Source organism: Cebus imitator, unplaced genomic scaffold (assembly GCF_001604975.1).
Source record: "Cebus imitator isolate Cc_AM_T3 unplaced genomic scaffold, Cebus_imitator-1.0 Scaffold234, whole genome shotgun sequence".
NCBI classification, from domain to species: Eukaryota; Metazoa; Chordata; class Mammalia; order Primates; family Cebidae; genus Cebus; species Cebus imitator.
This window is the reverse complement of record NW_016107549.1, coordinates 1,726,416-1,750,019: the sequence shown is the minus strand read 5'-3', so window position 1 is coordinate 1,750,019 and position 23,604 is coordinate 1,726,416. Positions and strand designations below refer to the sequence as shown.

Genomic DNA, 23,604 nt, shown 5'->3' with positions numbered 1-23,604 from the left:
GGGTTTCACCATGTTGACCAGGATGGTCTCGATCTCTTGACCTCGTGATCCACCCGCCTCAGCCTCCCAAAGTGCTGGGATTACAGGCGTGAGCCACCGCGCCTGGCCCATTTTTGTATTTTTAAGTAGAGACCAGGTTTCACCATGTTGGTCAGGCTGGTCTTGAACCCCTGACCTCGTGATCCACCTGCCTCAGCCTCCCAAAGTGCTAGGATTACAGACGTTAGCCACCGCGCCCAGCTTGTATCTGTGTCATTCTTTGTGTGAGAAGTGAAGGCATGAGAATCAGTGCCTTAACATGGCTTTACCTAATGTGTCTGTGACCATGTCCTACTTTTGTCTTCGTAGTCTGAGATGTGACCCTGTCATGAGTGTCCTTGGTTTATCCATGTCCACGTGACATTCTGAGTGTCCCTGTACGTGGCCTTGTCTTTGTGACTATATCCTATTCTGTGCCTCCTATTTGTGATAACAGGGGTCAGGTGATGGCATGACCGTCCTGTGTCCATATCTGTATCTCTGTACCACCATAATCTTCATGGGAGAGGTGTGGCAGTGTAACAAACTAAGCCCTGGTGTCCAAGACTTTCTCCCTGCCTGTTTTTGTTTTTTTATTTTTGAGACAGGGTCTCCTCTGTTGCCCAGGCTGGAGTGCAGTGGTACAATCAAGACTCACTGCAGCCTTGAACTCCTGGCCTCAAGCGATCCTCTCACCTCAACCCCCACATACCTGGGACTATAGGCAGGGCTGCAGGCATGCACCACCATGTCCAGCTAATTAAGAAAAAACTTTTTGTAGAGACAGGGGTCTGGCTATATTGCCCAGGCTGGTCTTGAACTCCTGGCCTCAAGCGATCCTCTCTGGCCTTGGCCTCCCCAAGTGCTGAGAATACAGGCCTGAGCCACTGCACCCGTCCTACTTTGGCTAGATGGGGTTGCTTTATCAGGATATATGTGCCACCTACCTGTGTATGAATATGGCTCTGTTTGCGTCCCTATCACAAGCGCTATGTGACTGACGTGACTGCGTGACTATCTGCGTATCCATCCACGTGTGTCCGAGTTCGCTGCGAGGCTGGCTGGACTAGAGAGGGTTGGTGCCAAAATGTGGCAGGTGTATCCTGCGTCCGAGTGACACTGTGGGTCGGGAAGTTTGTTTGTGACCTTGCGTGTGGGGAGCGGGAAGTGGGAGTCAAAGTCACAAAGGACAGCAGGCTGCGCGGAGGCAGTGAAGTGCGCAAGGGGCCCCGCGTACCGCCCAGCCGCTCTCCTCCAGGAGGGCCCCCTCCCCGCGCTGCGTGGGCGCGTGCGTCGTGCGTGACGTGAGACACGACGGGGGTCGCTGCGTGCGTGGAACACGACGCGGTCGTGCGTGCGAGCGCTAGGGGAGGGAGGGTAGGAGCTGGGAGCTGACTGGGTGTGCGCGCGCGTGGGCGGTGGCGGGGGCTGGGCGCGCGGAGACACGCGGATCAGGACCAGCCCCGCCCAGGCCAGGACCTTGGGGCGCCGGTGAAACCCGGGAGGGGGCCGCCGTTAACCCCTTCCTGCCCGATCCGAAACTTGTGGCCCCTCGACCGAGCGCGCGGGGGCTTTCCCTGCGTCTGGCGGGAGGGCAGTCCCTGTTGGGGGAGGGACCCTTCCCTTGGAGCTGAGACCCCCCCCCAAGTTGCCATGGGAACCAGCGCTTCCCGCGCGGCCTGGCGCGTGCTTCCTCTCCCCGCCCCGCCATCCTGCTTTTCCTCCAGCTGCCTAGTCCATCGACAATGCGCTTCCCGCTCGTGATCTCAGAAGGGGGCTGGGGTCAGCATGGCCCGGGCGTGCGTGACTCAGGCCAGCTCGGGGGTCCCCTGACCGCAGCTGGCCACGCTCCCGCTTCTCCGCCCCCGTGACTCACCCCTCCCGGCTTTCCCCGTGTGTGACTCAGGCCCCTGGGGAAGGGGCTGCGGAGTCTGGGACCCCTCCAGACTGTGGGGCCGACAACCAAGTTCTGGGGACTTCGCTTTCCGCAGGGAAGACGTCCCCCACCAGCGAGCATCCGCCGGGCAGCGACTCCCCTTAGTAGGCCAGACGCTCTCCACCTCACCCCCCCCACCCCCACCCCTGCAAACCTCCGGGAACCCAGCCCCCAACCCCTCCTCCCAGCCCACAGGAAGTTTTGGCAGAGCCTGTCGCGGCGATGAAACGGTTAAAGCCGTTTTCTTATTCATTTCATTCAGGGGCCCATTTTGACTCAGAGCTTGCCGGCGCCCCCCTCGAGCCTGGCCTCCTGGGGGCCTGAGTGCATACTCCACCTCACATGTGCCATTTTTAGAGAGGGGAGGAAGGCACTTGATGAGCTAGCTGGGGGTCTTGGATAGCATATAGAGCTGGGTTCAAATCCTGTCTCTGGCTTCATTGCTGCCTGGACCTCAGTTTCCCCATCTGAAAATGGGGGATCATTGTGTTCAGCTTATTGGGTTGTTGTGGGGATTAGGTGAATAATAGATGGAACACTCTGCATCCAGGGTTGGGCACAGGAGCCAGGAGAGGGCTCCTCCTTTCTCTCAGGCCTGGGTGTCAGGGTGCCCAGCAGAAGCCAGTCCTTTCCGGCCAGGCCATGCCCCACCCAGGCACTCTAAGGGCATGGGGTTCATCTTGTCCACCCCCTGCCCGAGGCAGGCACCCAGGAAGTGAGAGGCGGAGCAGGAATGAGGCACAACCTGTTGGGCCCGTCACCTCCCCACCCCCCACCCTCATTCCAGTGCCCTGACAGGGCCCCCCCACGCTGCAGCCCCACCCCCGCCACCCTGGACGCCTGGGTCCTGACCCGCGGGTGGCCCGAGGGAGGGGACGTCGGATGGAGACTGTGTCTCGGGAACATCCTGTGGACTGCTGGCTGGACAGACTGAGAAGGGTCAGCCCCTCCCGGGGCAGGGCAGACATCGGCTGGGGGCAGAGTAAACATGGCCCAGGGTGACCAGACGGGGTGGGCGGGGGGCTGTAGGAATGTACACACAGTCACCCCGAGAGAGCCAGTCCAGACATATAAACCCCTGTCACCTTGGCCACAGAGAGACTGCCAGCCAGGGACACACAGACAGGGTCAGACATACAGCTGGGCAATATGAGCCAGCAATGACTGCCACACACAGACGCAGTGACAGACCAACCCTAAAGCAAGAGATGCACACTGTCAAACACACGAACGCATCCACAGGTCAAGAATATGTAGGCAAGCTGTGTGCAGCAGGGATAAATCAACCCAGGACATAGGCGTGATAGACAAACACAGAGACTGACACTCAGGTGAGAGTTGCACAGCAAAGCAGACACAGTGGCATGTCACACACATGGAGACAAATGCGACAGGCTAGAAACAGGGGCAAGACAGACACACAGAACTGTTGGTGAGACAGGCAGGCAACATGTGCATGCTGATAGAAGAGACAGTCACCTTTGGTACCAGCACCCTGAGAGCCACATGAGAGACATGCAGACACAGGCATGCACTATCAGATCCCGACACATAAGGCAACACACACATGCCCCAGATCTCCAACTCAGAAGAGACAAGAGAGACAAACCTAGTGACAGAGAAGATGTGTTCACAGTGTGGCAGAGTCCCTGGCACCCTGCCCCACCACTGTTGCACACACATCAGAGATGCTTCCAGGGACACCAAGCTGAAGCCTTAGACGTACACACCATCTCATCAGGATCACACACATGTGGGACCTGTCAACAGATTGGGCAGATTTGGGCAGACAGACTGACACATTCACAGACATGGTCTGGCCAGACAGTCACACCCAGTGCGGAGAGGCACGGGCAGGCCACAGTGGGACATTCATAAACACACTGGCAGAGAGAGACCCTGACAAAACCTACTGGCACACACACACACACACACATACACACACGGAGATTATAACAGACAACACATACACACGGATCAGCCACGGAACACATACATGGAAGCAAGCCACAGACCTCACACACAGAGACCACACACACACACACACCAACCAAACACAAACCAGCCACAGACCTCTTTTTGACACACACACACCAGTTACAGGTTGTATGCACACACACATACAGACAAGCCACAGACCACACGCACACAAACACACAGACACAGGTTAGCCATAGGAACTCTGAAACAACCTACGGGCACATACATCTAAGCCACGTGCAACCCATCCCATAGAGCTCACACACAGACACAAACACACACACACACAGCAGAACAGAACCCTACATAAATAGGCCCTACATAGCCCTTTGCATCCAGGGCTGGCACAGAAGCAGGCAGAGGGTTCCTCCTGTCTCTCAGGCCTGGGTTGCACCACACTCTCACACTGTACCCTATAGGCCAGCCACACGCTTCCCCCCGGGACCTTGCCAAGCTTCTATGGGGGCACTGGACACCCCACCCTGTCTCTGCCCCCTGGAGATCCTGGCACTTCCTCTCTCCAAACATCACCCCCACTTCCCTCCTTCTTGTTTTTGCCACTTCCCCTAGGAGACCTAGCTCAGCAGCATCTGCTCCCGCTGTGGTTGGGGCCTGCTATGAAGGGGTCACTCAGGGTCTTGGTGATGCCCAGGCCCTCCAGGATTCACCGGCAGTGGCAGGGACGGAAGCAGCTTCCTGGGAAACTCCCCCCATGCCCAACCATGTCAGCCTGGGGAGAAATAGCAAGAGAGAGGCTCTCCTTCCTGCTTCCAAGAAAACCCAGCAGCTTCCTCTCCAGGAGAGGAGGTGAGGGACCCCCAAACCACAGAGGTGGGAAAGAGAGGCGGCTGGCAAACCAGTGGTTCCTGAGGGAGGGCTACTGTGATTCTCGGCTTCTTCCTGCCGGGCCTTGGCTCCACACCCAGGGGCAGGGACACGGGAGGGAGGCTGGGTGCTGTGTGCTGAGACTTGTGGGTTCTCGTCCTGGCCTGCCCACTGGCTGACTCACGGGTAGCCCCCAGCCCAGTTTCCTAGTGAGGGCCCCACCGGTCAATGGGGACAGCAGGGAGGGGGGTCACCAGGCTATTTATAAGAAGGAGAAGTCCCTCGTGCCAAGACCAAAAGCCCCAAAGAGACTTGTGGGTGGGGGTGGGTGAACTTCCTCCTTATCCTGTGCCCTAGGCCCCAGGCCCTGGGGCATTGGGGAAGCCTGGGCACGGACTTCTTAGCCAGGTGCTGGTCTGGAGCCCAGGGCCTGGGCAGTACCCAGCTGCCAGTCTGGGCGCTCAGGCCAGGTCGGGGAGGGGTCTGTCCCCCCACCCTCCTTGTGGGGCCGGCCTGGCGCCAGTGGGGCGGCTTGAGGGGGTGGTGCCCAGGCCACAAGGGTGAGACTGGCAGAGGCCTGGAACCGGCTGTACCAGCTTGGCTGGGCCCCCGCCCTCCCTGGTGGCCCAATCCCCACCCTCTGCTCAAACACCCATGCAGAGTGCTTGGAGGGACCCTACCCCCACATGCTGGCCTGTCCACAGAGACCCATGTCCCTCTCTCTGTGTGTGACCTCATTTCTCCCCCAATTAAAGGAGACCTTCAGTGGGGTGTGGGGGCTAACACCTGTAATCCCAGCACTTTGGGAGGCCCAGGTGGGAAGATCCCTTGGGGCCAGGAGTTCCAGATCAGTCTAGGCAATACAATGAGGCCCTGTCTCTATAAAAAGTTAAAAAAATAAAACTTAGCCAGGTGTGGGGTCCTTGTAGTCCCAGTTACTCTGGAGGCTGAGGCAGGAGGATCGCTTGCACCCAGGAGTTCAAGGCTGCAGTGAGCTATGATTGCGTAGCTGCACTCTAGCCTGAGTGACAGAGTGAGATGGTTTTGCTGTGTTCCCAGGCTGGAGTACAGTATCAAGATCATGGCTTGTGTGATCCTCCTGCCTCCATCTTCGGAATAGCTGGGACTACACACACCCACTGACCCCAGCTCATTTTAAAAATTTTTTGTAGAGATGGGGTCTTGCTATGTTGCCCAGGATGGTCGTAAACCAGGGTTAGGGCTGGGCGCAGTGGCTGATGCCTGTAATCCCAGCACTTTAGGAAGCCAAGGCTGGTGGTTCAGTTGAGGTCAGGGGTTTGAGACCAGCCTGGCCAACATGGTGAAACCCATCTCTACTGAAAATACAAAAAATTAGCCGGTCATGCTGGCACACGCCTATAATCCCAGCTACTGGGGAGGCTGAGGTGGGAGAATTGCTTGAACCTGGGAGGTAAATGTTGCAGTGAGCTGAGATTGTGCCACTGCACTCCAGCCTGGGCAAGAGAGTGAGACTCCATCTCAAAACAAAACAAAACAAACAAACAAAACTCCTGGGCTCAAGTGATCCTCCGTCAGCCTCCCAAAGTTCTGAGATTACAGATGCGCGCCTGCCCAAAGTGAGGTTCTCTTTTAAAAATCAAAAAGGGCTGGGCACAGTGGTTTATACCTGTAATCCCAACACTTTGGGACGCCAAGATGGGCAGAGCACGAAGTCAGGAGTTGGGAGACCAGCCTGACCTGCATGGTGAAGCCTCGTCTCTATTAAAAATACAAAAATTAGCCAGGCATGGTGGCGCGCGCCTATAATCCCAGCTACTCAGGAGGCTGAGGCAGGAGAATCGCTTGAACCTGGGAGAGGAGGTTGCAGTGAGCTGAGGATCACTCCACTGCACTGCAGCCTAGGCGGCAGAGTGAGACTCCATCTCAAAAAATAAGATAAAAGAAAACAAAATGACAGAGACCCTTTATGAGAGGGCCTGCAACTGCCACCACGTAGATGCCTCTCTGATTGTCAGCATCCACAATATAGCGGCTAAAGCTCTGAAGCCAGACAGCATGGATTATATCTCAAAACTAGTGCTTACAGCTGTACAGACAAATTCCTTAAGCTCCTGTGCCTCAGTTTCTCAGCTGTTAAATGGGGATACAAAGAATGTTCATTTTGCTGGGTTGTTGAAAGCAGTCGATGACTTATGTTAACCACTTAGAAGAGTACCTCGCCCACAGTAAGAGCCATGTAAGTGCTGGCTATTAAAATAGTAATTATTATTTCTCAGCCTGTCTATCTTCAGTGTCTCTGAGTCTCGCCGTCTGTCTACACAATGCTAAGCTTGAACCCATTTGTCTCTCTGGCCATCCCTCCCTGCCCTTCCCCCCTACACCCACTCTTCCTTGCCTTCCCCCTGGGTTAGACTCTCTCTGGAATGGCCTCACCTCTCTCTAGGACTCCCCTCTGGCATGGCCAGCCTCAGCCCTAGCCAGGGCTGAATCACCATGGCCTCCTGGCTTGTGGGACCTGCAGGTTGGCTTCCCGAGGTGCTGCCCTCTGGCCTGCCCTGCCCAACCCCCCAACACTGCCTGCTGCGCCCCCGCGGGGCCGGCCAGATGTCAGCTGCAGTTATTAGCCTGGGCGGGAGACACAGGCCTGGCAGCGTGCCTGCCAGACTCACAGGCCTCCGGAATCTCCCTTGAGCCTGAGGCGGGGGAGGGGAGCCATTCAAGGAAGGGGAAGAAGGGAGGGGGCATTTAGGGGTCACAGGGACCCTCCAAGGACGGGACGCCCCCAGCTTCTGCGGGGACCTTCCTCCAGCAAGGCCACCGCCTTGCTGGACTTCCCCCAGCCCCCACATAGCTCAGTTTCTTTTTCGCCTCTTTCGTTTTCCTTCTCTTTCCCACACTTAGTGAGATCTAGGCTGCCCCAGAAAGGCTGTTTAACCCCAACCCTTGGCCTTTCTACCCTAAAGAAGAGAGAGGGTCTCTTAATCCTTCAGAAGACAGAGGCCTGGGAACCTGAGAGAGAGGGAGAAAGAGACTGGGCTTCTCACCTCTTGGTCTAGTGGGTTCACACACTAACTGCTCGGAAGTCCCACCTAAATCTAACTGGGAGCCTCACCATCTGCACCTCCCCGCAGTCCTTCCTGGGGAAGGGGCTCTGGCTTCCCTCATATTATCCCCTTAGATTCTCAGGTCTTCTCTAATTCGGGGAGGGAAGACCTCAGATGAGGGAGCCACTCTAGGGAAGGGTGGGGGGCTCCCTCTAAGTATTCTGAATGATGGATGATGGAGCTCGCAGACTAAAACGAGAGTGGGGCCCCTGACCTACATGAGTGAGTGAGGGGTACCTGCAGCCCCCAGGGGTGTGGAGGAAGGAGCCTCAGACCTCCTGGCAGAAGAGAAGGGAACCCCACCCGAGGGAGGAGGCAGCCGCCACTCCAGCCCGGCCAGGCGCCGGGGGCGCCTCGAGGCATCGACCCGCCCTCTCCGCGCGCGCCCCGTCGGGCCGGGGGCGAAGTCCGACCCAGGCCCGCGGGCAGGCGGGGACCTGCCGGGCTGGGCTGGGCCAGGCCGGGCCTGGCAGGACGCAGCCCCAGAGCGGCGGGGTGGGGCGGGGCCGGGCCAGGCGGCCGTGGGGGCCCCGGGGGCGGCGGTCGGGGCTGGTCCGGACTAGCCGTACCGGGGCCCAGGCGCGCCCTGGGAACTGGCAGATAGTCGGGCTCCCCACTTCTGGCTCGGGGCCCCAGGACAGCACTGGTCCCACCTCTTCCTGTGCCCTAATATGGGCGGCGGGGAGAGACTCCGGGGGCCACCCGGCCCTGAGTCCTGCCCGCGGACTCCAGCCTGTTGCCATGGCGACCAGGCCCAGCTCTTGGGCTGCGTCCCCCGCTGTCTGTCCAATGGAACAGTCCCCGGGCTGCCTGCCTCCGCGGTCCCCAGCGGGCGCCGCGGGCGGAACCATTGCCTGGGGGGAGAGGATGGTAGCTGGAGGCTTCTGCGGCTGGGCCGGCTCCAAGCACCAGGGCCTCCGCGGGGGCTCGCACGCCCAGGTTCCTCTTCCGAGGCGCAGGATGCGGCGGGACCCAGGGCGGGGCGCAAGGTCTCGTAGGATCCGAGTGACGGAGACAGGGCCGGGCTCCTTCCCCCGGGGCTGTTGCCACACTTCCTGCCTCGGCGCTCTTTCCCCAGCCTGTTTCTAAGGAAGGGAGTGGGGTTGGGCGACCGCGCCCCAGCCGTCGGGCTAGGTCCAGGCGCCGACAAGGTGTCGGGCAAAGCCCAGGGTCAATTGGGGAGAGTTTTAGGATGGGGGACAGGGAATACAGATGCCTATAGGGTCACCCACGACAGGGAGCACCAGTCATGGAAGATCAGCAGTCCGGGTGCGTGGACCCCAAAGCCCCCTCCTCACGTCAACTGAGTACCCTCTTACTGTCTTCTCTGCTCCGAAGATGGTTCAGGATCCTTCTATCTCTCCTTCTTCCGGGCTTCGCAGATAACTGCAGTGGTCCCCAATCTCTGCTAGACATGTCTCCATCTTCTACCCCGTACACTTTACCTGCCTCAGTGTACAGCAGGACTCTTACTCGCTTTCTGCATATCTAGATTTCTCCTAACTCCTCTTTGCCACTTATGCGGAGCTCTCTGATCCTCCCATGGGCTTCGGGACCCCTACTCATTTCTTGCAATTTAATGGTCATGCAGCCCCACCACTGTCCCCTTTTGATCTCTCCCCTCCTCCATCCTGTGAAAATTCCAGTACTCCATCCCTCTGTGCTTGGGACACCCAGTCAATTCCTGTGTCAGATGTCTCCTTATCCCTCCCGATTTACCGTGCGTAACCCTCATTCCTGCTTTTTGGGGTCTCCTAACGAATTGTCAGTCCTTCCACCCCTCTCGTGCTCTGGGTACCTCAGGGGTTTCTTCGCACACCCTGGGATCTCCACCCCATTTGCTTCGTACCAGGTCCTGGTATTTGTCCTAGTGGACTCGAGGGAAATCATCCTCCTCCCCGAAACCCCTCACTCATGTGTACCGGCCCCTCAGCACCTCCTTCCACGCGTACCCCGGGGTCCTTTGAGCCCCTCCCCCTGCAGCCCCGCCGAGCCACCCGGCCCGTGGCCGCTGTTTACAAGGACACGCGCTTCCTGACAGTGACGCGAGCCGCCTCCTCCCCTTCCCCACGCTCGAGGAGGGGGGCGCGGGGGCCCGGCTCTGGCGACGGCCAATCAGAGCGCACTTCCGTGGCTGACTACCTTCTGTATAAAGGCGTGTGGCTCAGGCTGAGCGGCTGGGACCTTGAGAGCGGCCGGGCCAGCTTCGGAGCCAGCAGGGAGCTGGGAGCTGGGAGCTGGGGGAAGCGACTCCAGGAAAGCTAGCGCTCCGAAGAGGGCGAGGGGGGCTCGGGAAGCCTGACAGCTTTTGCGTACAGCTTCCGGCTGGCTGCTACTCGCCCGCGCCAGCCCCCGAGAACGCGCGACCAGGTACCCAGTCCGGCCACCGCAGCGGAGAGCGCGGCGCTCGCTGCAGCGAGGCCCGGGGCGGCCCCGCAGGGACCCTCCCCCGACCGCCTGGGCCGCCCGGATGTGCACTAAAATGGAACAGCCCTTCTACCACGACGACTCGTACACTCCTGCGGGATACGGCCGGGCCCCCAGTGGCCTCTCTATACACGACTACAAACTCCTGAAACCGGGCCTGGCGCTCAACCTGGCCGACCCCTACCGGAGTCTCAAAGCGCCTGGGGCTCGGGGGTCCGGCCCAGAGGGCGGCGGTGGCGGCAGCTACTTTTCTGGTCAGGGCTCGGACACCGGCGCATCTCTCAAGCTCGCCTCTTCGGAGCTGGAACGCCTGATCGTCCCCAACAGCAACGGCGTGATCACGACGACGCCTACACCCCCAGGACAGTACTTTTACCCCCGCGGGGGTGGCAGCGGTGGGGGTGCGGGGGGCGCAGGGGGAGGCGTCACCGAGGAGCAGGAGGGCTTCGCCGACGGCTTTGTCAAAGCCCTGGACGACCTGCACAAGATGAACCACGTGACACCCCCCAACGTGTCCCTGGGCGCTAGCGGGGGGCCCCCGGCTGGGCCCGGGGGCGTCTACGCCGGCCCGGAGCCACCTCCCGTTTACACCAACCTCAGCAGCTACTCCCCAGCCTCTGCGTCCTCGGGGGGTGCCGGGGCTGCCGTCGGGACTGGGAGCTCGTACCCGACGGCCACCATCAGCTACCTCCCACACGCGCCGCCCTTTGCCGGTGGCCACCCGGCACAGCTGGGCTTGGGCCGCGGCGCCTCCACTTTCAAGGAGGAACCGCAGACCGTGCCGGAGGCGCGCAGCCGGGACGCCACGCCGCCTGTGTCCCCCATCAACATGGAAGACCAAGAGCGCATCAAAGTGGAGCGCAAGCGGCTGCGGAACCGGCTGGCGGCCACCAAGTGCCGGAAGCGGAAGCTGGAGCGGATCGCGCGCCTGGAGGACAAGGTGAAGACGCTCAAGGCCGAGAACGCGGGGCTGTCGAGTACCGCCGGCCTCCTCCGGGAGCAGGTGGCCCAGCTCAAACAAAAGGTCATGACCCACGTCAGCAACGGCTGTCAGCTGCTGCTTGGGGTCAAGGGACACGCCTTCTGAGCGTCCCTGCCCCCTTACGGACACCCCCTCGCTGGACGGCTGGGCGCACGCCTCCCACTGGGGTCCAGGGGACAGGCGGTGGGCACCTACCCTGGGACCTGGGGGCGCCGCTAACCACACTGGACTCCGGCCCTCCCGCCCTGTGCCCAGTCCTTCCACCTCGACGTTTACAAGTCCCCCCGTTCCACTTTTTTTTGTATGTTTTTTTCTGCTGGAAACAGACTCGATTCATATTGAATATAATATATTTGTGTATTTAACAGGGAGGGGAGAAGGGGGCGATCGCGGCGGAGCTGGCCCCGCCGCCCGGTACTCAAGCCCACGGGGACATTGGGAAGGGGACCCCCGCCCCCTGCCCTCCCCTCTCTGCACCGTACTGTGGAAAAAGAAACACGCACTTAGTCTCTAAAGAGTTTATTTTAAGACGTGTTTGTGTTCGTGTGTGTGTTTGTTCTTTTTATTGAATCTATTTAAGTAAAAAAAAAAAATTTGGTTATTAATTTCTGTTGTCTTTTTTTCCAAGCTGGGAGGGCGGAGGGAAAAAAAAAAGCCATGGTTTGCCCCAGCCCAGTGCCGTAAGTGGCTCGGTCCTGTATGTGTCCCCTTCTTCGGCTCTGCGCAGGCATCTTGTGGCCCGCCCAGGAGTCCCACCCTACACGCGCCCCCTGATCTCCAGGGTTGGATGGTTGGGGCGCGGGACGCGATCCAATAGCCCAGTAGCTGAAGGCAGGGAGCTCTGCGCGAGACGCGGAGTGCGCAGGCGCGGCCCCGCCCAGCCGCGCGCGCCGGGGCTTTCCCCGCTGACGCGGCGGAAGCGCTGCCCATACAAGGACCGATTCTGCCCAGTGACGCGACCGCGGTCTCTGGGCAGATTCCGGGAATCCCCTCCCCCGCTCTGCCGGGCAGGGCCGCGGCGCCGGGAAGGGGGCCGGGATTTTCCCGGGCAGGCGGCTGCCCGGGCACGGAAAGCCCCAGGCCTGGGTCCAGAGCGGCCGCGGTGGGCGGGCAGTGCTCCTGGGCTCCGGGAGCCACCCCTGTGCCACTCTCAAGACACTGGCGCCTGGGCCCTGCCGCGCCCACGCCCCCTCCGTCTGACCTGACCGGGGCGGAGGATTGTTGCTGCCTCGGCTGCTTTGCCGACGCCGTCCCCCTCTACCCCCACCCCCGCCAGGAAGGGCGGCGCCCGCCTGCCAGTTTCCCCTCCCGGGTGCCAGGCCAGGAGCGGGGCGACTGCCAGGTCTCGTCCTGCCGGGGCGGCTGCTCGGGCCGCTGGGCGCCGCCGCCGCCCTCGCGCTGGGCTCCCTCCCGCGCAGCTGGGACACTTAGGGGTGGGGATGGGGGTGCGGGTGCTGCTGGCATGGCTGGAGGGAGTCTGGCCGGCTTCGGAGCTGGAAGCCCCCAGAGCAGTGGAGAAAAACAGGTAGAGAACCAGACAGGCAGTAGGGTTCGTGGAACAGACACTTCATCAATTCATTTATACAATGCCTAGAACAACTACACCCTGGAGACACAGCCTGGACCACTCCAGACAAGACAATAAATAAACAAGGAAACATGGTTCTTTGGAGGTGGTGGTAAGTGCTAGGAAAAAAAAAAAAAAAAAAAAAAACAGGTCAAGGTGGCAGTGGTGGAGCGGTGAGGCAAGTTGCTTTGCAGAATGGAGTGGGAACATGGACCTTTAATGAGGCCACTTTTCTTTTTTGTATTTTAGAGACGGGTCTTGCCCTGTTGCCCAGGCTGCAGTGCGGTGGTGCAATCATAGCTAACTGCAGCCTAGACCTTCTGTGCTCAAATGATACTCCCACTTCAACCTCCCAACTAGCTAGAACTACTGGCACACACCATTAGGCCTGGCTAATTTTGTTTATTTTTGTAGATATGGGGTCTGCTATGTTGCCCAGGCTGGTCTCAAACTCCTGGGCCAAGCAATCCCCCCGCCTTGGCCTTCCAAAGCACTTGGATTCCAGGCATGAGCCACTGTACCCAGTTAATTTTTGTATTTTTAGTAGAGATGGGATTTCACCATGTTGGCCAAGATGGTTTCAATCTCTTGACCTTGTGATCCAGCCACCTCAGTCTCCCAAAGTGCTGGGATTGCAGGCATGAGCCACCATGCCCACCCTTGATTTTTTTTATTTTTAGTAGAGACAGGGTTTCACCACATTGGCCAGTGGTCCGCCTGCCTCGGCCTCCCTAAGTGTTGGGATTACAGGCATGAGCCACCGCACCCAGCTGGGAGCAGCTCTTACTTGGCAAAATTCCTGTAGCCAGGTCAGCCTGTGAAAGAACATCAGGAACCCAGAGTGTCTGGAATAGAGTGAAAAGGGCAGATGTCAAGGGAGACTGAGCAGGGGCCTTGGGGAGGAGTGTCAATCCCGAGGGAAATTAGTGAACCTGAGAGGGTATTAGGCGAGGTACCAGCATTAATAGTGGATCTGTGGATTAAATGAGCATATTAGTCCTATTCTGTAGAAGGAAATTAGGGCATAGAGTAGCAGAACTACTTGCCTGAACGGATAAAGTATTAAACTGCACCTCTGGGATCCCTGCCTTGCTACTAATACCTGTCTCGTAGCCTACCTGCCACCTCTCCCACCCCAGGGGCAGAGAGTCAACCTTTCCAGGGTGCGGTGGGGCAGAGCTCACAGCAGCGACTCTGCACTCTGCACATAGCTCAGACTCTCAATCTTGGTTCCGCTCTTAAGACTAGGTACCCACCCTCTTCCCCATAAGACTAGGCCAGGCTGGGTTCCTTCCAGCTCGAGGAAGCCGTCTTAGGAACTAGGAACTGGGCCCCACACAGGGGCCTGGGCCCTGAGCTTCACATAACATCTCCTTTAACTTGTACCACGCCTATGGTGATCTGGGTTTGCAGTCCCATTTTACTGCTGAAGAGATCCAGAGGCGATCACAGCTCTTAATCGGCATTTGAATCCAAGCTGACTGTTGACAAGATGTGGGCGCTGCCTTGCAAGGCCAGATTTCTGGATGTAGGGCATCCTGGGATTTGCAAAGGACAAACAGCATTCCCTAACCCTCGGAAACCGCCTTGCGCGCAAGGGAGGAGAGAGCAGGCAGAGTATGTGATAATACCGCCACCGCGTGGCAATGATGCGCAACTACAGGGTCAGTTTCCCAAGCCGGAGCCTGGAGAAGGGATGGGGATTGAGGGGAGGAAAAAAGGTCAGAGCACACCAACACAGACTCACACCTGTCCCTAATACTTTATTGGTCACCTTTAGGCCTGTGTGCGGCTGGGTGGGCTCGGGGGAGGGCGTCACTATTCAGCTCCCAGGTGGAGGCATGGGAGGGCGTGGGCCTAGCCCTCCAGGGCTCCAGACTGTGGAGTTTGGAGGGGCAAGTCTGGCCTTTCCTGGGTCAGCACAGGGCACCCAGGTGGGGGCACAGGTGGGCACCCAGCACAGGCACCTAGGTAGGGGCGCGAGCTTACTATCCGTTGGCCAGCCTAATTGTGTTTGGAGAAATATTCCTTGCTGTCATCCACGTTGGGCTTAATCGTGTCACTGCCAGGCTTCCAGCCAGCGGGACAAACTGTGGAAAGACACAAGGATGCACATGAAGGCTACAGCCCAAGGTTGAAGGTGAAGCAAAGCAAGAGCCTGCGTTGCAGAAGCAAATGCTGGAGGGAAGCAAGTAGTCCAGGGCCAGGAACATGCATATTAAGAGAAGCCCTCCAAGCCCAGTTCAGTATTTTTTTTTCTTTTTTTTTTTTTTTGAGACAGAGTCTTGCTCTGTTTCCCAGGCTGGAGTGCAGTGGCATCGTCTTGGTTCACTGCAACCTCTGCCTCCTGGGTTCCAGCAATTCTCATGCCCCAGGCTCCCAAGTAGCTGGGATTACATGTGTGCACCACCATGCCTGGCTAATTTTTGTATTTTTAGTAGAGACAGAGTTTCACCATGTGGTCCAGGATGGTCTCGATCTCCTGATCTCATGATCTACCCGCCTCAGCCTACCAAAGTTCTGGGATTACAGGCAGGAGCCACTGGCCCCAGTATTTTATTTTATTTTATTTGGAGATGGGGTTTCACCATATCAGCCAGGCTGGTCTCAAACTTCTGACCTCAGGTGATCCGCCTGCCTCGGTCTCCCAAAGTGCTGGGATTACAGGTGTGAGCCACTGCGCCTGGGCTTTCTTTTCTTTTTTTGAGATGGAGTCCTGCTCTGTCACCCAGGCTGGAGTGCAGTGCAGGCTGGAAGCACTGCAACCTCTGATTCCCCAGTAGCTGGGACTACAGGTGCCCACCACCATGACCTGCTAATTTTTTTGAATTTCTTTTTTTTTTTTTTTTTTTGAGACGGAGTTTCACTCTTGTTACCCAGGCTGGAGTGCAATGGCGCGATCTCGGCTCACCGCAACCTCCGTCTCCTGGGTTCAGGCAATTCTCCTGCCTCAGCCTCCTGAGTAGCTGGGATTACAGGCACGCGCCACCATGCCCAGCTGATTTTTTGTATTTTTAGTAGAGACGGGGTTTCACCATGTTGACCAGGATGGTCTCGATCTCTTGACCTCGTGATCCACCCGCCTCGGCCTCCCAAAGTGCTGGGATTACAGGCTTGAGCCACCGCGCCCGGCCCGGCCGATTTTTTTGTATTTTTAGTGGAGATGGGGTTTCACTATATTGGTCAGGCTGACCTCGAACTCCTGACCTCAGGTGATCCACCCACCTTGGCCTTCCAAAGTGCTGGGATTACAGGCATTAGCCACTGTGCCTGGCCAAGTTTAGTATTTTCTAGTTGGTGTTTTTCCTGCTCTAATTCTTAAGTTTCTTTTTGTCACCCACCTGTCCTTTTTCCTTTTTTCTTTTTTTTTTTTTTTTTTTGGGGGGGGGGTTGGAGTTTTGCTTCTTGTTGCCCATGCTGGAGTGCAATAGTGCAATCTTGGCTCACTGCAATCTCCATCTCCCGGGTTCAAGCAATACTCCTGCCTTAGCCTCCTGAATAGCTGGGATTACAGGTGCCCATCACCACGCCCAGCTAATTTTTTGTATTTTTAGTTTCACCATGTTGATCAGGCTGGTCTCAAACTCCTGACCTCAGGTGATTCACCCACCAGAGCCTCCTACAGTGCTGGGATCACAGGCATGAGCCACCATGCCAATATGCCTGACCATTTTGTTAACCTTGGTTGAATGTCAGGGGTATCTCTCCTACCACAGTAGAAACGTCCTGCAGGCAAAGCCCTGAGCTGAATCTTCTGTGGGGTGCTAATACCCATCTGTACAGGTAAGAGGACAGGCAGTGAATGTTTGCATGAGTGACAGAGGTGCTGAGTATGTACCCAGTATGTCATGTGTGCACACATGTATGAATGTGTGTGTCCACTCACCTTCCCCATGCTCGTCCGTGTACTGGAAGGCCTGGACCAATCGAAGAGCCTCATCCACGGAGCGTCCCACAGGCAAATCATTAACAGTGATCTGGCGAAGGACACCCTTGCCATCGATGACAAAGAGACCCCTGAAGACATCAGGGTTCCCAGTGAGGAGCTGGGAGCTCCCACTGCCAGAGACAAGGAAGGGACTACCAACCACCCGCTGCCAACCACAGGGCTGGGGGCAGAGAATACATTGCACAGGAGTGGTCCCAGCATCATGGGTATGGGGGCTCCCTGTGCCAGGCTGAGGATCTGACAGTACCTGTAGGCAATGCCCTCATCTGTTTTCAGCACGCCATAATCCTCAGACAAGCGTCTGGTCACATCAGCAAGCAGGGGGATGTTCAGGGGGCCCAAGCCTCCCTCCTTTCTGGGGGTGTTGATCCTGGGAGGAGGAGAGACAGAGTTGGGGCCTCAGGATGCCTGGCACAGTAGCGTCCTCACCCTGTGGGTCCAATGTGATAAGCACTGGAGGCCAGAGATAAGGGGCTTTAGAGTAGGCCACTGGGAGCCCCACCCACCCCATCCTGGGTTGTGTGTGAGGACTGTATGCCCACAGCTGGGAAAACTAAGCTTAAGAGGCAAAGCTCCAGCTAAGTGGCTTCACATGTGCTTGTAACTTGCAGCATCAGCCAGCGGAGAGCCCAGCCCGTGTTGAGTTCCCCTCCTCCTCTAACTTTGTCCTGGGGAACAGCCCGTCCCTTAGGTGAAGTGGAGTTTCCTTCTTCATGAAATAGGGCAGCACAGCCTCCCTACTGGGAACTAAGTAGATAAAGCATCTGCAACTCTGTATGCCAGGCAACTAGTTGCCAGTGCTAACTACTCTCATCATCCTTAAAGACTTGGGCGGCAATATTTCCATTATTTTCAAGATGGGGAAATGCAAGTTCCAGAGGTTGAGCAATGGCCACGAAGCCACGCGGCTCTGACCCGAGGGTGTGAGCTTAGCTGCAGCCTCTCTCTTTGGCCCCTGCTCATACCAAGCCAGGTGGGTGAACTGAGAGTCCACCGAGACGCCCAGCACTTCACAGCCCAGCTTGCGGAAGTCCTCGGCACGGTTGCTGAACGCGATGATCTCCGTGGGGCACACAAAAGTGAAGTCCAGAGGGTAGAAAAACAGGACCACGTACTTCCCTGGGGAGGAGGGACAAAGAGGAGTTAGAGCCCAGCCTCTCTCATTGCACAGCCCCGTCCCTACCTGGGCGCCCTCTGGGTCGCGCTCACCTTTGTAGTCCGATAGCTTCACCTCTTTGAAGGCGCCATCCACCACGGCTGTGGCCTTGAAGTCAGGGGCAGGCTTTCCGATGCGCGCGTTACCGGAGGCCATGACTGAAAGCTGAGACCCCTGCCCTGTCAGTGCGCCCGGGAAGACCCTTTGCCCTCCCTCCCCAAGGTCGCGCTGCGTGCTAGGCCCCGTGACTGAGTCAGCACGGCGGAGGCGACAGCACTAACCCTCACCCTCCCGAGTACAGGATCTACGCGGTCCGGAGGCTGCCGGAGACCCGCACTGTTGATCAGAGCACGAGTGACCCAGCCACTGCACCGGCACCCCAATAGCGAGCCGGCTGGAGCTTGGTGTCCCAAGCCCCCAGTCCAGAAGGAGACAGTGAGGCCCCCACGAGCAGGGGGTGGGGAGCCGGGCGATCCGGCCTGCGCTGCAAGGCCGTGGCCTCGGTTTCCCCCGCATGGACAAAGGAGGCCACTACGGCGGAAGGAAAACAAAGGCGCCCAGCACTGAGGTCAGGATCAGGCCAAAGCGGCTTGAAGGGGGTCCCCCCGCCAGGTGCACTCTGGGTGTCCATACCTGCGTGGGCAAAGGCTAGCCGCACGAATGATCACACGTGTGGACCTGCGTTCTCAGCGCCAAGTGAGCCCTGGGCTGCGAAGCCTTTTATGCCCGGCCCGAACCAAGACGTGCAGGGCGCGGGGGAGGGAGCGAACGAGCGGAGCGGTCGGGCCCACTGATCCCATAGGTGCGGGGGAGTGTGTGGCCCGGTCCATGCGCCTGCGGGCAGCGGGGGGAGACGCGTTGCCTTCGGCCGGAACCACTGCACCAGCCCGCGGGGGTAAGGCGGCAGTCGCCGACTCCGCGCTCCACTCAGCCTGGGAGCGCGCTGGGGGCCGTTGGAATCCGGCATGGCCCGGACCCCCGCGGCGCTAGTGCTGCCGCCTCTGCTACTCCTGCTGCTGGAGACTCCTGCGCAGGTCTACCAGGACTATCAGTACTTCGGCCAGCTGGGCGAAGGTGACACCTGGGAGCAGCTGAGGCTGCAGCATCTAAAGGGTAACTGCAAGGCGGCGGGGATGTCGATGCCCAAAGGCTCCTCGTTGCCCTACTTCTCCAGCTGGCTGCAAAGAAGCCTTCCTCCGCGGACTGCAAATCTCTAACCAGCTTCGCACTGGAGGCGTCCCTTTGGGCTGGTTACTTTTTTCTGAGGCTGGGTTTACTCTTGGATACATTGAAATAGATACAGTTTTAAAGCAGCTCACAGGGGAAGAGGGGGTGTGGGCAGGATACTGAAGCCACACATCCAGAAACCCTGGGATAGGTGCCAGGGAGGGCAGAGACAGAAAAAGAATGGGGCGGGCAAGCTTGGGAAGTCAGAGAGGGCCCGGTTTCAGAAGACAGGTGACCAGTGCAGCGAGAACGACAAGCAAAAGCCCCAAATGGAAAGATTTGGGGAAAGAGTGTCCAAGGAAGAGGAAATAGCAAGTGCCAAGGTGAAAAGGCCTGAAGGAGGGCCGGGCACGGTGGCTCATGTCAGTAATCCCAGCACTTTGGGAGGCCAAGGCGGGAGGATCACCTGAGGTCGGGAGTTCGAGACCAGCCTGACCAACGGGCATGTTGTTTTTTTTAGTAGAAGCCCCATCTCTACTAAAAATAAAAAATTAGCCAGGCGTGGTGACTCATGCCTGTAATCCCAGCTACTCCAGAGGCTGAGGCAGGAGAATTGCTTGAACCCGGGAGGCGGAGGTTGCAGTCAGCCAAGATCATGCGCACTCTAACCTGGGCAATAAGAGCAAAACATCGTCTCAAAAAAATAAATAAAAAATAAAAATACGGCCGGGCGCGGTGGCTAACGCTTGTAATCCCAGCACTTTGGGAGGCCCAGGCGGGTGGATCACGAGGTCAAGAGCTCGAGACCATCCTGGTCAACATGGTGAAACCCCGTCTCTACTAAAAATACAAAAAATTAGCTGGGCATGGTGGTGCATGCCTGTAATCCCAGCTACTCAGGAGGTTGAAGCAGGAGAATTGCCTGAACCCAGGAGACGGAGGTTGCGGTGAGCCGAGATCGCGCCATTGCACTCCAGCCTGGCTAACAAGAGCGAAACTCCGTCTCAAAAACTAACTAAATAAATAAATAAAAATAAAAAGAGAAAAAGAAAAGGCTTGAAGGAAAAATGGAAAGAGGTCAGTGAGGTGTGGCAGAGACATGGGTGTGGCAGGGTAGGAGGTGTCAGACCTTTCTGAGCGGTGAGATGGGATAAGATTGGAGTTGGGATAAGATCTGTCTCATAGGAAAAAGGGGCAGATTCAGTAAAGAGCCCTTTAAAGTGATCATAGTGGCCGACCCAGTAGCTCACGCTTGTAAACCTAGCACGTTGCAGGCTGAGGTGACAGGATCCCTTGGTCTTGGAGACCAGACCAGCCTGGCCCACATAGCAAGACTCCATCTCTACAAAATATATGTGTGTATGTGTGTGTGTGTGTGTGTGTGTGTGTGTGTGTGTGTTCCACCCCCTCTCCTACAAAAAATATATTTAAAAAATTAGCCTGACTTGATGGCCCAGGCTGGTAGTCCCAGCACTTTGGGAGGCCAAGGTGGGAGGACTGTTTGAGCCCAGGAGTTCAAGACGAGCCTGGGCAACATGGAGAGACCCTGTCTCTTAAAAAAAAAAAAAAGAAAAAAGTTAGCCTAGCATGGTGGCATGCACCTGTAGTCCCAGCAACTCAAGAGGCTGATACAGGAGGACCATTTCGCCAAGGAATTTGAGGCTGCAGTGAGCCATGAATATGCCCCTGCATTCCAACCTGGGTAACAGAGCAGGATCCTGTCGAAAAAAACAAAACAAAACAAAACCTGATCATAATAAATTGGTTTGTATATGCTAACACAGGGGCAGGAGCTTTAATTACCCTCATTATGTCAGTTATGCCATTTATCACTTGACAGTCCTGCTGGTCAGGTGGCATAATACCTGCTAGGTGGGGCCTTGGTCACACCCCTGAAGACAGAAGTCAGCTTCAGAAGCAAGGATCAAGGATTTTTTTTGTGTGTTTTTTGTTTGTTTGTTTGTTTTTGTTTTTGAGACGAAGTCTCGTGCTGTTGCCTGGGCTGGAGTGCAATGGTGAGATATCGGCTCACTGCAAATGCAACCTCTGCCTCCTGGGTTCACACGATTCTCCTGCCTCAGTCTCCCAAGTAGCTGGGATTACAGGCGCCCATGACTACACCCAGCTAATTTTTTGTGTATTTAGTAGAGACAGCATTTCACTGTGTTGGCGAGACTGCTCTTGAACTCCTGACCTCATGATCCACCCGCCTTGGCGTCTGGAAGTGCTGGGATTACAGGCATGAGCTACCGCGCCCGGCTGTCCCAAGGATGGTTTTTTTTTGAGACGGAGTTTCGCTCTTGTTACTCAGGCTGGAGTGCAATGGCGCGATCTCGGCTCACCGCAACCTCCGCCTCCTGGGTTCAGGCAATTCTCCTGCCTCAGCCTCCTGAGTAGCTGGGATTACAGGCATGCANCCACCATGCCCAGCTAATTTTTTGTAGTTTTAGTAGAGGCGGGGTTTCACCATGTTGACCGGGATGGTCTTGATCTCTTGACCTCGTGATCCACCCGCCTCAGCCTCCCAAAGTGCTGGGATTACAGGCTTGAGCCACCGCGCCCGGCCCAAGGATGTTTTAGCACACTCACAACTGGCCAGGCTGGCACAGCTTGGAAGCGTCAGGCTGTAGTTCTTCTGGACCACTTACCCCAGGTATGAGCTTGGAAGGTTGGTTTCCTGTCTCTGGGTCTTGGTTTCCCCACCTGAAACTCATAGAAAGATTAAGTGTGGGCATGGTAGCTGGCTCACACCTGTAATCCCAGCAATTTGGGAGGCTGAGGTGGGAGGATCACTTGAGCCCAGGGGTTCCAGACCAGCCTGGGCAACACAGTGAAACCCCATCTCTGCAAAAAATACAAAAAATTAGCCTGGTGTGGTGGCATGTAGTCCCAGCTACTTGGGAGGCTGAGGTAGGAGGATAGCTTAAGCCCAGGAGGTTGAGGCTGCAGTGGGCTATGACTGGACCTCTGTGTTCCAGCCTGGGCGACAGAGCAAGACCCTGTCTCAAAAAAAAAAAAAAAAAATTACATCAGATAATCTGTGTCAGGGTGCCTGGCATACAGGCAGAATCTACTGGATATGCGCTTCTTTTATTTGTTAGTATCTTTTATCATTCTCCCACTCTGGGAGAGGGGATTGGGAGTAGGCCCCCTCTACATGGGTCTTTAGCTTTACCTTCTATCTCTAGAAGTCGAGGACTCGATCCTTGGCCCGTGGGGAAATTGGCGGTGTCTCTGCGACCAGGGCGAGCAGGAGCGCAGCCGCGAGGTGCTAGGCACAACGTCCGGCCCGGTTTTCATGAACCCGGAGAACCTGATCCAGATACGGCCCTGCCGGCAACGGGATTGTCCATCCTGCAAACCCTTCGACTGCGACTGGAGGCTCTGAGCCCAGGTGAGAGAGGGGCCCACGGGCGGCAGGGCCGGGTCAAACCCTAAGCCGCGGGACCCAAGGTGGTTGGGGAGGGAGGCCTTTCGATGCGGGGCGCGTATGAGGCGAGTTTGGGGAAGGGAGAACTGAAGCTCCAGGACTTGAGTGACTTGAGGCTGATTTGGTTAGGGGGAAGCTGAGTCAGGAGCTGTGAGCCCCGTGGATAGCTAGGGAGGCGGAGGTGGCCGGATCGCTTGAGCCCAGGAGTTTGAAGCCAGCCTGAGCAACATATTGAGACCCTGTCTCTACAAAAAATAGTCGGGCCTGGTGGTGTGTGGTGTGCACCTGTAGTCAAGCTGTTTGGGAGACTGAGGTGGGAGGATAGCTTCAGCCCAGGAGGTGGAGGTTGCACTGAGCCAAGATCGCGCCCCAGCACTCCAGCCTGGGCAACAGAGGGAGATCCCGTCTCAAAAAAAACAAAACAAAACAAAACAAAAAACAAAAAAGACGGAGACAGGCCGAGAGGTGGGGTAGGGGACATTCATCCTAAGTTGGAAGGAGTGAGCTTCCATGGTGGGCAGAGACCCTGAGCAGGAGTCGACTGAGGTCTGGGATCTCCATTGAGGGTGGGGAAGGCTTGGCCTGAATAAGAGAGAGGATACGAAGCAGAAATGTTGAAGAGAGTTCGGGTGGGCCAGAGGGAGCAACTAAGGGAGGGAGTTTGGGGACTCCAAATCCAAAGGCCTGAGCCCAGTGGAAGCGGGGCTACCTGGTACAGGGGACTTAGAATGTGTGCAGAAAAAGGGACCGCACTCGCGGAATCCAGGTGGGGATTCAGTGATCATCCCCAGTCACGCGAGGACCGGTGTCCTGGGAGTGGAGTGATACTTGACCCTCTAGTTCCTCATTAGGCTGGGTCTTCCAAGCTGCGCCTCAGTTTCCCTTTTATTTCCCTCTCTTCCCACTGGCTAATGCAGGCAGGGCCCCAGAGACCGTGAAGCAGAGCTTGCAAAGCGACCCAGTCCAACGAATTCACCACACTTAAAGCGCTCGGCTATAACCCTTCAGGACTACAATTCCCAGGGGGGCGCGCAGCAGCGACGTCGGCGTCGGCTGCGTAAGCGTCTACGGCGGCAGGAGC

At 57.3% G+C, this 23,604-nt stretch overlaps 3 protein-coding genes across 3 annotated transcripts; 2 read left to right on the top strand and 1 right to left on the bottom strand.

Annotated features, from left to right (window-relative positions):
- Nucleotides 1-10,011: 10,011 nt before the first annotated feature.
- On the top strand, nt 10,012-11,861 carry JUNB (JunB proto-oncogene, AP-1 transcription factor subunit). Its single transcript, XM_017497794.2, has one exon. The coding sequence runs from the start codon at nt 10,316-10,318 to the stop codon at nt 11,357-11,359; it is 1,044 nt and encodes a 347-aa protein (XP_017353283.1). The 5' UTR covers nt 10,012-10,315; the 3' UTR covers nt 11,360-11,861.
- Nucleotides 11,862-14,564: 2,703 nt separating this feature from the next.
- Nucleotides 14,565-18,668, bottom strand: PRDX2 (peroxiredoxin 2). Its single transcript, XM_017497792.2, has 6 exons — nt 18,560-18,668; nt 17,980-18,084; nt 17,736-17,889; nt 17,018-17,140; nt 16,708-16,838; nt 14,565-14,911 (listed from the first exon to the last, which is right to left on the bottom strand). Exons 2-6 carry the CDS (start codon nt 18,080-18,082, stop codon nt 14,826-14,828), a joined length of 597 nt encoding a protein of 198 aa, XP_017353281.1. The 5' UTR covers nt 18,083-18,084; nt 18,560-18,668; the 3' UTR covers nt 14,565-14,825.
- Nucleotides 18,669-18,787: 119 nt separating this feature from the next.
- Nucleotides 18,788-23,579, top strand: LOC119466850 (thrombospondin type-1 domain-containing protein 8). The gene is made up of 3 exons (XM_037727578.1): nt 18,788-19,039; nt 22,282-22,487; nt 23,441-23,579. Exons 1-2 carry the CDS (start codon nt 18,892-18,894, stop codon nt 22,479-22,481), a joined length of 348 nt encoding a protein of 115 aa, XP_037583506.1. The 5' UTR covers nt 18,788-18,891; the 3' UTR covers nt 22,482-22,487; nt 23,441-23,579.
- Nucleotides 23,580-23,604: the final 25 nt, after the last annotated feature.

Coding starts and splice junctions, on each gene's coding strand:
- LOC119466850 (XM_037727578.1), top strand. CDS start 18,892: ATGGCCCGGACCCCCGCGGCGCTAGTGCTGCCGCCTCTGCTACTCCTG. Junction 19,040..22,281: donor GAGGCTGCAGCATCTAAAGG/GTAACTGCAAGG, acceptor TTCTATCTCTAG/AAGTCGAGGACTCGATCCTT.
- JUNB (XM_017497794.2), top strand. CDS start 10,316: ATGTGCACTAAAATGGAACAGCCCTTCTACCACGACGACTCGTACACT.
- PRDX2 (XM_017497792.2), bottom strand. CDS start 18,082: ATGGCCTCCGGTAACGCGCGCATCGGAAAGCCTGCCCCTGACTTCAAG. Junction 17,890..17,979: donor GAAGCTATCGGACTACAAAG/GTGAGCGCGACC, acceptor CCTCCTCCCCAG/GGAAGTACGTGGTCCTGTTT. Junction 16,839..17,017: donor GATGAGGGCATTGCCTACAG/GTACTGTCAGAT, acceptor TGATGTCTTCAG/GGGTCTCTTTGTCATCGATG.